General features: G+C 42.7%; 1 protein-coding gene across 2 annotated transcripts in view; it reads right to left on the bottom strand.

The window, feature by feature from the left end:
- Positions 1-16,137, bottom strand: part of DNAH3 (dynein axonemal heavy chain 3) — an 827,768-nt gene that overhangs the window by 544,320 nt on the left and 267,311 nt on the right. For both annotated transcript variants that reach the window (XM_073591059.1, XM_073591058.1), the window contains exons 15-16: positions 10,080-10,203; positions 2,596-2,749 (exon numbers count right to left, since the gene is read on the bottom strand). In XM_073591059.1, the coding sequence (XP_073447160.1) occupies positions 2,596-2,749; positions 10,080-10,203 (278 nt within the window). The remainder of the gene's footprint in view (positions 1-2,595; positions 2,750-10,079; positions 10,204-16,137) is intronic.

Here is a 16,137-nt window from a genome sequence, read left to right as displayed (position 1 = left end):
GTCCACAGGACCCGCGATCACGTTCACGGAGCTCCCGGCAGGCACACGCGAGCAAGCCGCCTCTTAAAGGGCAATGTACAGGTATGTTAATCTGCCTGTACGTGCCTTTCTGCCGCAATATATCTGCACGAGGCGGTCAGGAAGCCGTTACAGAGGATTTTATTGAAAGTTTTTCCTGACTCCAGTAGGTTACAGTGTCACGGAAAACGTAGTTTTAAGTCTTCTGTTGGTCAAGAGAAGAGTGTTGGAGAAGGCGTCTGGCTAAGTGAGGCATTTAGGAATTTTTTTAGTCCTCGCTTCCACATTCCATTGGCAGGGTCTGCATCACATGGTGGGCGATTACCTCAGGGCCAAAACAGAGATAGAGATCTTTCCAGCTGACGATCCACTGACTTACTGGGTCATGAGAATAGACCACTGGCCAGAACTTGCCCAGTATGCTATTGAGTTGTTGGGCTGCCCTGCAATCAGCATGCTTTCAGAACGGGCATTCAGTGCTGCAGGAGGTTTCGTTACTGATCAGAGAACGCGTCTGTCCACAGACTCCGTGGACCGTTTGACTTTTATAAAAATGAATCAGTACTGGATTACCAGCTATGAAGCCCCTGATGCCGATGTCACTGATTAAGTCTTTTTGGGATGTGGAATCTCTGCAGGACTTCGAGGCCGCCTAGCTTTGAGGGTGTTCAATCATTTCATCGGGAAGAATGTTTTTGGTATAGGTTTCATGGGCACAATTAACACCCAAAGACCAATTTTTCAGCACCTGTTTGACAGGTGCATATCATTGCAATTTTTTACAACAAGGCCAACTCTTGTTTTCATCAAGAGTACCTCTATAGGGTTATGGTGGGAAGGCGCCCCTGATACCCAAAGAGTAATTTTTCTGCACCTGTTTGACAGGTGCATATTATTGCAATTTTTTACAGCAAGGCCAATTCTTGCTTTTATCAAGAGTACCTCTATAGGGTTACAGTGGGAAGGTACCACCAACACCCGTTACTTATACCCAAAATCAAAGTGACACCAGAATGTATCCAAAAAATCTCTAATCTTGTTCCCAGTGCATTGCATTGTGGCCTCATCATACACACTGGCTCCCCAGATGTTGCTGAGCAAAATAAAGGCAGCTTGCATTTTTTTGGCTTTATAAATGCAATTATTGCTGCAGCAGATTCTAGACATGGTACAGATCTCCCACTTTACAGGTAGACTAAGGGGGCTCCCCAGGCACTATATTGGAAGGAATTTTTCATTTGTATGCTTTCACTTTAAAAATCAAAAATTCACTGCTCATTTAAAAATGTTTTTCACAAACTTTTTTTTTTTTATTGATACATGTCCTCCAGCACAGGACCCGGGCCCCTATAACCATTGTATGCCCAATTACTTGTATATAAGCCTTCAAAATGGGCACTTTTGATTTTTGACGTTCGGTTCCCATTGACTTTTAATTGGGTTCGTTATTCGAGTCCGAATTTTATCGGTGTTCGAAAGTTCTAATGCGAACGGAACAGGGGTTCATTCGGCCCATCCCTATTTAACACTAGACATGTGTATTCGTTTTCGTAACAAACGATAACGAAAGCGGAGAATCCAAAAACCAAAACATCCGACATAAACAAATGCTTTATTTTCGTTTTCGTTGCGACAACAGTTCGATATAGATAGGAGATTTAACATGACGCTGACAATAACAATCTGTGTCTATCGAACCTGTGGTCGAATGTGCCTAACCTTAACTATATTGGTCCAAGATTATTCTACATAGAGAGAAAAGATTCAACATAGAAAGAAACGATTCGACATAGATAGAAAAGATTGCTGCTGGAATTGGGTGGGGGAAGTAAAATAAAAATAATGATGATGATGAATGTTATTGGCCGATTGTAACCAAAGAGGAGGGGCAGTAAAATAGCTAGAACTAAGTACACACGTACAGCCAACTTGAACTTACTTTCACTTACGATTTGCTAGCAGAGAGAGACACACACACACACTGAATCATTTCAGAAGACAGTCAATCTTAGCTGGTCTGTTTGTCAGAGAACCTGAATTATTTATCAGTTAAGCATAAGCACAGCAGCAGAACAATAGTGAAGCAAGCTACAGTTCAACTTAACTTTTTCATAATAATCTGCTGCTATTGTGTTAGTGTTGTGAACTTGATAGTGATACTAGTGTTGCTAGTGTTGTGATAGCCTCAGAGGCTGCCTGCGTTGTGGGGGGGGATTTATTATTATAGATTTTATATTATAGATTGAGATTCTATATATATATTACTAGTCATACAACATTAGAATTCTACTACAGCTAGCTTGTAGGCGGAAAATTCAACCGGAAATGTATGATTGCGGCGTGGTACAGTTTAGCTGCTCCATCGAATCTTCTTTGAACATTCGACAGACACCATAAGCCTTCAATGACAGATTCAACCTTAATCAATTTGGATTTTCGGACAAATGCAATTTTTAACGAAAAACAAAATACATAAAAACGTATTTTAGGAGTAACTAAATAAATGTATTTTTCAGACGAAAACGAAATTCCAAAACAAAATATTTCAGTGTGCACATGTCTATTTAACACACAAACCTCAAACTCTAGAAGTGCCTTATTCAAGTTCTGATCCAGATCATTTAGTTTCTCCATGTTATTTCTCATTTCATCCAAAGTCATCATCTCTCGTTTTCTAAAAGCCTCAATTTCAGCATTGTAGCGATTAAGTACTTTCTCAAAGTCTGAACGTCTGAAAAACAAATAGTGATACAGTGCTATTTCATTAATTATTTTGCAAACCAATTAGTCCTACAATTACCATTAGAGTTAAACTAAACTCAATCAATATAAACCATGTTAATCCTTATGTGTGCCTACCCTTAGTAAATAGATAGTGAAGTATATTATTTATATTTGTTTTAAACTTTTTAAATTTTTTCAGTTGCTTCCCAATTTCTGGTCTAGGCCAAAATAATGTCACGCACCCCTGGAGTCTTCCTGGTATTTTCTCCAGGGGAGGAGGGGCTTTCTCAGCTAAGCACACTCTTCTGCCTGCATGCCTGGCCTAAGAGCAGATAAATTCCAGGAAGTAAATGCAACATGAATAATCTGACTTTACTCAAGATGGACATGGCCATGGCCAGAAATGCTAGGGGAGTGTTTTTCAAAGTGATTCTCAACAGAAAAAAAACACAGAAAAATGGATGGATTAGTGTGTGTCAGGGAAATGGCCGTGTTGTGAGCAATGCCGCCAGTAACCGTCATGGTGGCAGGCGAGTCTAGTGAGCACACCCTGATCTTGTGGGCACACCCCCCCGGCCTATTTAAAACTGCCACTGACACTTGAAGTTTGCTGGATTATCAAACAGCTCCTGTGTTCCTGTGCCTTGTATACTCTGAAGACCCCTGCTTGACCTCTGCTCAGTTTGACCTGTGTTCCTGTTTATCTCCTCACTCTGACCCCGGCTTGGCTGACTACTCTCCGATCTTCTGCCCTCTGTGTATGATCCGGCTTGTTCCTGTACCTCTCTCGGACTGTCTTTTGGTATCTGACCCCTGGCCTGGCTGCAGACCCTGTTCCTGTTTTACCCTGCTGTTACCGTCCAAGACTTCTCTCCGCATGGCTGCCACAACGCACTCTAGCTACTTACAGCCAACCAGCCAGCTTGCAGTATCCCTGGCAACCCGTGCACCTCTGTGCATCGCATTCACTGTACCCAAATCCAGGGACACGCTGCACTCAGCCGCAAGGGGTGCCCTCTCAGCAACCCAGCCTCACACTACAGACTTGACAGTGTGTTTGAATAGTAGAAATTATATAAAAAGCGTTTTCGGTTTGTGGTGTTCTGATACAGTTTAGTTCGATCTTAAGTGGGTTTTTTCAAGGGTGAAGGTTACAGATAAATCAGTAATGTCTTGTCAAGTTTGTCATTATTCACCCTGAGTTGGAAGGGTTGATCCACAAAAGGCCAAATAAATGAATGGATCTATCATAAGCAATCAAGCAAGTTATTATTTTAAAAAAATGTTTATGTTCTCTGTTTGTGTCAAACAAGTTTTACACTCTGTGATCTACATTTACAAGTCAAATATTTTAGAATGTTTGGCGTAAGCATTCAGGGTGAAGATACATTGGAGGGCATTTAATACGAGGCAGGGGTTTCACGAAATGAAACCTGGTGGATATTTGAATTAAAAACCATGACTCCCCAAGGAATGAACATAGATATAAACCTTTTATTTATTTTTTTTGAGGATAATTGCCTTTTTAGGGGGCATATTAAATCAACTGGTATTTCACATATTATCTAAAATATATTTTTATACATTTTTTTATTTACTATTGAGGGTATCTTTAGAAATTTTTAGAACAGAGGTTGATGATTAATCTTATTCCAGGGCATTCTATGTTATTCTGTTATTTGGCCACTGGGGGGCACCCTTAGGACAATACCCCATTCATTTATATTGCTAGTATCCAATATTATAGAAATATTCTAGAGATTAGACCATGTTGTAATTTGTTCAGCATGTATGATCAAAAATAGCCTTTAGTTTTGTGCCAATTGGATCCAGTCCGGAAAGGGTATATATACCACAAGTAAAATGACGCCCATAGCTTCCTGAAGACATCCAGCTATTGGGTGAAACGTGTTGAGGCGAAGTCTGGGCATGCATCATTTCTCCCTCTCTGTCACCACTAGCTGGCTCCTAAATTTACGGGGCAGCAGTGGGGACGTTATATACATGCTGTACGCACATGGTGCCAATATTAGGCACTTTCAAATGTGAGTTTAATTACTGATAAAATAAGATGTGGTGCCCAATGAAGGCTGTTTCTCCTATTTCTTTTTGGTTCTGAGCATTGATTCAGAAAGGAGCTACAGATATCCGGGCCAGATGGTGTTGAAATCATGAAGCCGGGATGATTGGCATTTTCAATAAGCGTATACTGACCCATCGTTTCCAAGGGTCTAAACCTCCGGTTAGTTTTAAGTGTGGGCACATTAGGGGTTTAATTACTTTGGAGTTTCTAGAACACTGCATGGAGCATTTCTTCTGTGAGGATAGCAGGCACCTTCAGCACGGACATTTGATGTATACACAGGACTGTGATGACTGCATATATTGCATTATATGGAAGATTTACTTTGGTTTATATGTATATGGTTTATTGATTCACATTTATTTATGTCATATGTTTTGATTTCTGTAACACACTTATGAATTATATGGTATGAATCAAGTACAGTTCTCATCTATATGTAAAATATATATATATATATATATATATATATATATATATATATATATATATATATATATATAGCGTATTCATTTCTGGTATTCAAAGGGCGCTGGGGAACAGCAACATGATCATTTTTATTTTGGTCACACTTTTTTTTTTATTTTCCATGGTGCTGGTGGTACGCCTCTCTTTTATATAATATTGTGTGAATAGCGAATATTTTTGCTTTGGTACAGAAATATCTATAAAAAAGACAGGTAAATAATTGTACCCCTGTATCTAGCAATATCTAGATAAACTAATTTACATTCACTAAAGAAAAGGAACTACAGTTTCACCAGCTTGGAGTCATGGGATTCAAATTGGTGTCCTATCTCAAAGCTCCATTTTTTTCAGTTTATACAACTGGCAATACCCAAACAATATCTGAAGTAGAACTAAAAAGTAGGACTAAAAACTAAAAAACCCCTAAGTTTTTTTCTAGACAAACACTATTGGAGCGAAAAGATTTATTTTTAAATATTATTTTGATTTATCTTGTCATACAATGACAGTGCAGTAGGCTTACATTGCTGTAACTGGCACAACAGTACAATACTTTCGAGTGCCTGCAGGAAAATCTCAGCATTGCAATGATTGAAGAGGTTCTGCTCCCAAAAATAACAGGTAACATGTTTGATGTGTAATAGCTAGTGGAAAGAATTTGTTTTTCACAAGGCTCTACCTTGTGCTGAATTTCTAACCTTGGCTTTCAAAATGAATGGTTTAAGGCAGAGATTACTGCCAATAGCAGAAAAAAAAAAATGGTCTTTTTTTTGTTGTTGCTAAAAAAAGGCTTGGTACCATAAATTACAAGTCTGTTAAATAAAATGCATATTTTAAAAAATGTCTTATTAGATACGATCCTTATATTAATCAATATTCTTCTGTAATATTTGGACAGTAATACATATTGCTGTGCACAATAAATTGTACAGTAACATGATAGATAAATACAGCCACCTGACACTTCTAATTCCTCCTTTAGCCTAAAAAAATTGAATCCATAACCTGCACAACAAAAGCAAATAAAATGTAAAGGTCTGTGTGGGCAACAGTAATTTAAAGCATGCAAGGCATCCGATATATTTTCAGATTAAGTGCATGCAAGCTAGCACTCAGGGGTATTTGCTCAAAGTGACAACCAGAACTCACTGCCAACTTTCAGAAGGCTGTCACGGTCTTTGTTGAGATCATCCACTCTCAGCATCTATGTCTGAGACAATTTCCAGCTTCATATACTATTGACATTAACACACACACACACACCCCACAGGTTGAACTGGATGGACTGGTATCTTTATGCAACCTTACCAGCTATGTAACATATATGCACTGCAGTAACCTGCATTTTTTAAGCCATAGTAAGCCACTGCCCCTGGCAGTTTAAGTCACAATGTGCTAGTATGCATCGCATACTAGCGCATTATGACAGACTTACCTGAAAACAAAGCCCTCCAGCGGCACGCTGTCACTGCTGAAGGCGCTTATATCTTCACTCATCTTTCTTTCGGGTTTATGGGCTTCTGAGCTGGCGATTACATCACTCCTGTGCATGTCGCCCAAGTCGCTGTTTACGCCACGGCTCTGAAGGAATGGCATGGGTATGCTGTTCCTTCAGAGCTCATGCGCTGGTGATGTCACTGGCTGCATCTAAAGTGAATAACTCCAAAGCGGTGCAAGTTTAGGAGATATTTGCTGTACTTATAGGTAAGCCTTACTATAGGCTTACCTATAGGTAAAAATCGCACTAGAGAGTTTACTCCCACTTTAATGTGTGTTACCACAATGCATGTACAAGGTGTGTTGCAGTGCCATTTAGTTTAATAGACTGCCTTCATGTAATGCATAAGTACATATGTGCTTGCAGACTGCACAAATGAAAATGAGGCTCAAGATACTAGTCCAGGAATATCATGTAAATCTCAGTGTGTGAAGATCATTGTTCTAGCAATGCTTTCAACTGTCATGAATGGGTTAAGTTCTAGACAGCTGTGAATACTAGTGATGTGTGATTAGCTACAGCTAATCACATAGTACAGGGTGCTGTGATTTGCCCAGGCACCATGTGGTAGCTGTGGGTCAATCACAGCTCACTAACAAAGGAAGCAAAGCTGTTATGAATCATATTGATTCATGACAGCTTTGTTGATATTGTAAATCATGTGATCGCAAACCGATCACATGATCACCTGGCCCTGAGTATCTAGATCTGCTTTCTGCTGTGTATGGTCACTGGGGAAGGGGGTGGCACGTGCCCCAGCAGGTACACAGCGCCCCCTTGTATCTGTGCAGGCAAAATTATGTACGGGTATATCGCTTTGCCTGTACGTGCCACCTTCCTGTAGTAAATGTATTGTGGGCGGTCAGCAAGTGGATCAGTGGTGGCTGGTGCTCAAAGTTTTTGGCGGGGGCGCAAGCAAAGTGAAAAATTCTGAAAAAACCCCATTAATCGCAGCCACTGTGCCATCAAACGCAGCCACTGTGCCCATCAAATGCAGCCACTGTGCTCATCAATTGCCGCCACTGTGCTCATCAATTGCCGCCACTGTGCCCATCAAACGCAGCCACTGTACCATCAAACGCAGCCACTGTGCCCATCAATTGCCCACCACTGTACCATCAAACGCAGCCACTGTGCCCATCAATTGCCCACCACTGTACCATCAAACGCAGCCACTGTGCCCATCAAACGCAGCCACTGTGCCATATCAAATGCTCCCTCTGTGCCATCAAATGCTGCCACTGTGCCCCATCAAATGCTCCCACTGTGCCTCATCAAACGCAACCACTGTGCCATATCAAATGTTGCTAGTGTGCCCCCCGCCCGCACTTACCCTGTCTCAGTGGGACAGCTCCTCGATGTTTTCCCCGTCCTCTCTTTCTGTCCTCTTCTATGATTGGATGCCTGATAGGCGTCCAATCACAGCGCCTGTCGTTTCAGCCAATCAGGTGACGGGTAACAGATCTGAGCACCTGATTGGCAGGGACGCAGTTTAGTGTTAGGAAAGTGAATATTCATTCGCTTTTCTAACACAGCTGAGTGACCTGCGAGCGCCCAGCATGGCGCTCGCAGGTCACCTTTTTTAACGCCTATTAGAGCCTTTGGCTTTAATCAGGTGCTTCAAAACACTCCCCCACCGCTATAATTCAGCGAAAAGGGGCCAGGCGCCTGAATAGGGGGTGGCAGCGGCGGCCATAGATAGATTCATGTAATGCATGAATCTATCTATTGGTGCTAGTGGGGGTGGCAGGAGAGAGGGGGCCGCTTCCGTGCACCCTTATGGACGCACCGCCACTGAAGTGGATAACAATTATACATAAAAACAACATTAGTCCCTATAGATAAGATTATTTACATCATGCTGATCTCTATTTTGTTTATCTAGACTTTAATTAAAAGACCAAATATTTTGTTCAAAGGATATCTCAATCCAGGGGTAGGCAACCTCGGCCCTCCAGCTGTTTTGAAACTACAAGTCCCATGAGACATTGCAAGACCCTGACAATCACAGGCATGACTCCTAGAGGCAAAGGCATGATGGGATTTGTAGTTTCAGCACAGCTGGAGGGCAGAGGTTGCCTACCCCTGTCTTAACCCATTAACAAAAATGTAATATGTTTAAGTTTTTCCAAGTACACTTTCTGCAAGTTCAGAAAAATACCTGTTGTTACTGTCAGAAACCTAGCATCCGTGCAACCTTCTGTGCACTGAACTGAAATCTTAACCAATGTCAGTAGCTTTCCAAGCTATATTCTGTGAACTACAAAACAATGGCCCTCTATGTATTGGAGATGAGGAGAGGAGAGGTGTTGTAGTCCAATTCAGGACTGTAGCCTAGGGTGACAACTCTGCTCGTCATGTTATGCAGTGTGGTGAGTGAGATTTGTCACCCTAGTGCCCCGTACACACGGTCGGACTTTGTTCGGACATTCCGACAACAAAATCCATGGATTTTTTCCTACGGATGTTGGCTCAAACTTGTCTTGCATACACATGGTCACACAAAGTTGTCGGAAAATCTGATCGTTCTAAACGCGGTGACGTAAAACACGTACGTCGGGACTATAAACGGGGCAGTGGCCAATAGCTTTCATCTCTTTATTTATTCTGAGCATGCGTGGCACTTTGTCCGTCGGATTTGTGTACACACTATCGGAATTTCCGACAACGGATTTTGTTGTCGGAAAATTTTATATCCTGCTCTCAAACTTTGTGTGTCGGAAAATCCGATGGAAAATGTGTGATGGAGCCTACACACAGTCGGAATTTCCGACAACAAGGTCCTATCACACATTTTCCGTCGGAAAATCCGACCGTGTGTACGGGGCATAAGACAGGAACTATGTTACTAGCTGGATCATCAGGTGAACATTAAGGTAAAAAAAAAACATGAAAAACTTAAAACTATTGCAGCCACCACATTTTGAGAATGCAGTTTCCAAAGCAAGCAAAAATCTCTCTTGTATTAAAAAAGTTATGGATTGCTTTACTGTTTTTTTTTTTTTTTTTGCCTCCCTCAACTGTGAATATAGGATAGTGTATATAGAGGTTTTCGATTTGTGTGTGTTTTTCTATTTTTCTCTGTTGGTTGAACTGGATGGACTTTTTTTTCAACCAGATTAACTATGTAACTGTGTAACTATGTAAGCTGCTATATATTACAGTTTTCTTCTTGGGTTTTGATAAGCTTTAAGCGCAAAGGTACCTGTAAAATCATCAAATGCAATGTGTTTATTGTTGTTTATTGCTGGATTTTGCATTACCCACGATATATTAGCATTTAATCACCTTTTCCGCAGCTCATCTTCAGCTTGGTCTCTTTTGGCCATTAAACGGTTGTTATTGACTTCAAACACTGTTTCTATCTGTTCCGGCCAATGAAACACGGCACTGTTTAGTTTTAAATCATCATCTGCAATCAAATACAAATTAAAAAAAGGCTATTGCAGTGAGTAGAAATACAGCAATTATAAAATAAACATTTTTTTAGGCCAAATTAACAAGGGACATTAAAACCATAACACATGAAAGCACAAAGAGATCATTTATATTTTAAAATAATATGTTTACCACAAATAAGTAACATGTAAGTATTAAGTCTATAAGCACTAGAGAAAATAAGGGCACTATCTATAGCAACCTATCATCATCAGCAACTACAAAATAAAATACAAATGGTCAGTAACTATACATATTATGAGCTAAGATGTACTTGTTTTTATGACCGGGGGACAGAAAGTAATTTTCTCTGGTGGTATAGGGATGGGAAACGGTCATACCATACTACACTACATTGTGTATAAAGACCTCTGTTTATGATGAAACATGTCAGGCAGTGCCGCCCCCGTAACGTCATCGCGTACAGGAAGTGAAGCAGAACTTGAGGCCAATATTGCTTGTTTGGATACACTTACAGTATCTCAAAAAAGTGAATACACCCCTCACATTTTTGTAAATATTTTATTACATCTTTTCATCTGAAAACACTGAAGAATCAACAATGTAAATGAGGGAGTGTACAGCTTGTATAGTATAAGTTTGCTGTCCCCTCAAAATAACTAAACACACAGCCATTAATGTCTAAACCGCTGGCAACCAAAGTGAGTATACCCCTAAGTGAAAATGTTCAAATTGGGCCCAATTAGCCATTTTCCTTCCCCAGTGTCATGTGACTCGTTAGTGTTACAAGGTCTCAGGTGTGAATGGGGAGCAGGTGTGTTAAATTTGGTGTTATCACTCTCACTCTCTCCTACTGGTCACTGGAAGTTCAGCATGCCACCTCATGGCAAAGAACTCTCTGAGGATCTGAAAAAAAGAATTGTTGCTCTACATGTAGCAGTGTAGTTGCCACTAGTAACAAAACATCCACCAAATCACCCCGCTGCCAGACTTCCATACATCACTTGCAGAGACAATGAACAATCCTTTGCTGGTTTTGTTTTTTTTATTGGGGGGGTACAACTTGGTTGGGGAAAGGGGGTACATGGGATGGCCATAGAATAATTCACTTTTCCATCATATTTAGAGATTTGTTCACTGATTAGCACATAGTTTGAGTCTGAAGGATTGATGTACACGGTTTAACAATTACAGTCTTTTCCCTGCATCACCATGCAGACTATTGCTCCTCCTCTGCTTAACTCCCACAGAATATTACTTCCAGGACTTCCTCACCCATGACTGTGTAAGGATGAGGACATCACCCTTGACCATGTAAGGGTGATGTTCCCAGAAATCCTTTCTTCCTCCTGCACAAACTTATACTGTAATTATTAGTGTAATGTCACATCTTCTTTTAAGCAAAAAGGACCCACTCTGAATGATTCCTAATGCAGACTCTGGATGCATACTGCTACTAGGCCAGAGGCCGACAGTACCTCTCCCCAGAGTTTAAAAGCACATGTTGAGCGATGGATTACTATTCCCAGCCAGCCCTGCTTGCAAATCCAGTGCCCTCAGGCCACATCGATTTGACACAACTCCCCATGGTCTCTCCTCTGATCCAGGGCTCCTCATCATTGACCGTGTAATGATGAGGACTTCACTACTGACCGCGTAGAAGCAAAGTTCCCTCACAGACTTCCTGGAACATCCAGTCCTCCACTGTGGTATACTCACAGACCTTTCTCTGCCCCGAGTCCTTAATGGAGAACTTAACCGGACCATACGTTCCGACAGCTTCACCTGCCCTTCTGCTTCAGGAGTTTCTCATCCTTGACTGTGTAAAGATGAGGACATTGCCAATGACCGTGTAAAGGCAAAGTTCCTTCACAGTTCTACCTGGGCCTCCTCCTACGATCGGCGCACCCCCCCCCCCCCGATGGGGGTGCCCTCCTGCTGCTGTCTAGAATTTCATTTTCCACTTCACTCGACCGACAACTCACCAGTGGCATGTTACCTCAGCTTATATAGGAGGCCCGCCCCCTGCCAATGCCAATTGGGGATTGGTCAGGGCACCCACATGAGCTGCCTGCCACTCCAGTCTAAGTTTCTGCCCCTCTTCCAGAACATTCTCCCTGGAAGCAGGGGGGCGCCCCCAGAACTAGATCACAGGTGGTCACACCAACTGCTACACTAACCACTCCCAGCCCCCAGATCAAAACAAACAGGCCTAGCTCAAAGCACAGGCCAGCCTAAATTTACCTGTGCTGACAGTCTCCCTAGCAAAAAATCCACACTAGCACATACCTATTGGTAGAGGGTGCTACATACATAAAGATGGCCTAGGCTATAAGAAGATTGCCAAGACCCTGAAACTGAGCTGAAGCACGATGGCCAAGACCATACAGTGGTTTAACAGGACATGTTCCACTCAAAACAGGCCTCGCCATGGTCGACCAAAGAAGTTGAGTGCATGTGCTTCGCGTCATATCCAGAGGTTGTCTTTGGGAAATAGACGTATGAGTCCTGCCATCATTGCTGCAGAGGTTGAAGGGGTGGGGGGTCAGCCTGTCAGTGCCCAGACCATACGCCGCACACTGCATCAAATTGGTATGCATGGCTGTCATCCCAGAAGGAAGTATCTTCTAAAGATGATGAACAAGAAAGCCACAAGAAAGTGGTGGGAGCGTCATAGTCTGGGGCTGCATGAGTGTTGCTCTCACTGGGGAGCTTCAGTTTATTGAGGGAACCATGAATGCCAACATGTACTGTGATATACTGAAGCAGACCATTCAGAGACTGGGCCGCAGGACACTATTCCAACATCATAACGACCCCAAACACACCTCCAAGATGACCACTGCCTTGCTAAAGAAGCTGAGGGTAAAGGTGATGGACTGGCCAAGCCTGTCTGCAGATCTAAACCTTATTGAGCATCTGTGAGGCATCCTCAAATGGAAGGTGGAGGAGCGCAAGGTCCCTAACATCCACCAGCTCCATGATGTCGCCATGGAGGAGTGGAAGAGGACTCCGGTGGCAACCTGTGAAGCTCTGGTGAACTCCATGCCCAAGAGGGTTAAGGCAGTGCTGGAAAATAATGGTGACCACACATAATATTGACACTTTGGGCCCAATTTTAACATTAGCACTTAGGGGTGTACTCAATTTTGTTGCCAGCGGTTTAGACACTAATGACTGTGTGTTGAGTTATTTTGAGGAGACAGCAAATTGACACTGTTATACAAGCTGTACACTCACTACTTTACATTGTAGCAAAGTATAATTTCTTCAGTGTTGTCACGTGAAAATATATAATAAAATATTTACAAAAATGTGAGGGGTGTACTCACTTTTGTGAGATACTGTATATGTACAAAGTGTAAAGGGAGGTTTACAACCTCTTTAACAGTGAGAAATACATTTTTAACATCTGTGTATATATATATATATATATATATATATATATATATTTATTTATTTATTTATTTATTAATAGTCGGAGCCCACCAACCAAGACAGACGTGGAACCACATAAAGACACCACAAGACTCACAACATAACACAGACCTGTGGTGTGCCGTGGTGTGCCCTGGTCAGCATTCCAGAATAGGGGGCATACCCAAGATATGCAATAGATGATTGTAGAAGAGGGAAATGCAAGGAAGTGCCCTGAAAAGGGGAATGGGTGGGAGTATCGCGCACCTGGACCGACAAGGCATACAGGTGAGTGGGCTGGTAACCACTTCAGCCCCGGAAGAATTTACCCCCTTCCTGACCAGAGCACTTTTTGCGATTCGGCACTGCGTCAATTTAACTGACAATTGCGCGGTCGTGCGACGTTGCACCCAAACAAAATTGACGTCCTTTTTTTCCCCACAAATAGATCTTAGATTTGGTGGTATTTGATCGCCTCTGGGGTTTTTATTTGTTGCGCTATAAACTAAAAAAGAGCGACAGTTTTGAAAAAAACACAATATTTTGTACTTTTTGCTATAATATATATCCCCATTTTTCATTCCCAATTTTGTTTTAAAAAAGCTAATTTTTCTCAGTTTAGGCCGATATGTATTCTTTTACATATTTTTGGTAAAAAAAAAAAAAAAAAAAACGCAATAAGCGTATATTGATTGGTTTGCGCAAAAGTTATATCGTCTACAAAATAGGGGATAGATTTATAGCATTTTTATTATTTTTTTTTACTAGTAATGGCGAATTTGGACACATTTTTGGGACCATTGGCATTAATACAGCGATCAATGCTAGAAAAATGCACCGATTACTGTAAAAATGTCACTGGCAGTGAAGGGGTTAACACTAGGGGGCAATCTAGGGGTTAACTGTGTTCCCTGGGAGGTTATTCTAACTGAAGGGGGAGGGGACTGACTAGAGGAAGTGACAGATCGTGGTTCCTAGCTAATAGGAACACACGATCTGTTACTCCTCTCAGAACAGAACAGGGAAGTGTGTATTTACACCGCCGGCCACAAGCATCAGCACTGACGCTGTGCCGCGCGCATGCCTGCTATCCCGGCCCCACCAGCCGATGTATAGCTACGACGGTTTGCGCAGGGGAGCCAACCTTCCGCAGTATAACTGAGGCGGCTGGTCGGGAAGCGGTTAAATACCCCTCCAGGCTCCTCCCATAAATTTAGGCCACCATACTGGCCATCTTATTAGTGGTCGGCGCCCTCCAACTTAGACAGATGTGGAACCACATAGAGATGGTGCAAGACTCACAACAGAACACAGACCTGAGATGTGCCCTGGTCAGCTTGTCGGTATGCCAGAAAAGGGGGCAAAAATACCAGGATAGGGAATTAATGTTTTATTGGGCAAGACACTTATAGAGCAAGCTTGGTGAAGGCTTGCAAGATTTTAACCTGAGAGTTCGGGATGTACCGGGCAAAGCAGGCAGGTGGTCAGCCACCTGCCTGACTTTCTGATGATGTGGTCTGGTACCCCATGTCGGGAGGCGGCTGAGGCCACTCCGATATGAAATGAGTGCCCGGCAAACTTGCGGGGGTTGAGGCCTAGGTTAGCCAGGAGGATACGAGCATGCCCAATAAACTGGATAGCACTCAGGAGGCTAGTAGGGAAAGGCAACAACAGGCTGGAGATAGACTGACTAGGCAGGTGTGACGACAACTGTTCAAGGAACGCTACTGGGCACCAATCATTGAGGGTCTGGAAGAACTTGGTGTCGACCCCAGTGCCGGGTTTTGGATACTGTTAGGTGTAGAACTAAATGGTCATTGAGGTGGGACAGGTGGCACCTGCATTGAACCTGGCAACTGGGGTCACTGTGGGTAAACTTGCCTGGTCGTAGAAGACCGTAGAAGGCAAGGTAGACAGCCGCTTGGATGACCAGGCTGGGCAGTAACCCAAAGGGGACCGTGACAGGATGGCCAACATGTCCTGGAATGTGGCACTTGATATGGGCAAGCGAATAAGGAAGGATTTCCAGGGTCCTTTATGGAGAGAAAAGTACAGCCTGATAGCGTTGTGGGATAAAGTCAGCTGCGTGTAGCAGCATGACACGAACGCCAGGACGTGCTTGATGTCGCCTGTCCCCAATCCGGAGCATGTGGCTAAAAACCTGCAGTAGGTGTTCCAGGCAACGGGGTAGGCCTTCAGTGTGTTGTGAGACAGTAAACGGTTTATGAGTAGGGTTGCGTTGTGAATGTGGTCCTTCAGCCAATTGTCAGCTGCGACCAAGGTGGGATAGGAGAAGAGGTAGTGTCAGCTCCGGGTTTTTGTAGGAAAACAACAGGAAATTAAGGTAGGACGGTGTGTCCACTGCGAGATTGCACTTGCCAGGAATGTAGATACAGTGCACATTGAATTTGTAGTGAAGAGATATGTGCACCAGCCTACGTAGGAAGGACATGATGGCCAGGGACCTGGACCTGGCTTGCTGGTAATTTCAGGCATGGCCAGTTTGTCTGGAGAAGACCACAGTCTGCCC

This window comes from Aquarana catesbeiana, linkage group LG06 (assembly GCF_042186555.1).
Source record: "Aquarana catesbeiana isolate 2022-GZ linkage group LG06, ASM4218655v1, whole genome shotgun sequence".
Classification (NCBI taxonomy): Eukaryota; Metazoa; Chordata; class Amphibia; order Anura; family Ranidae; genus Aquarana; species Aquarana catesbeiana.
This window is presented reverse-complemented; position numbering and strand designations above follow the sequence as displayed.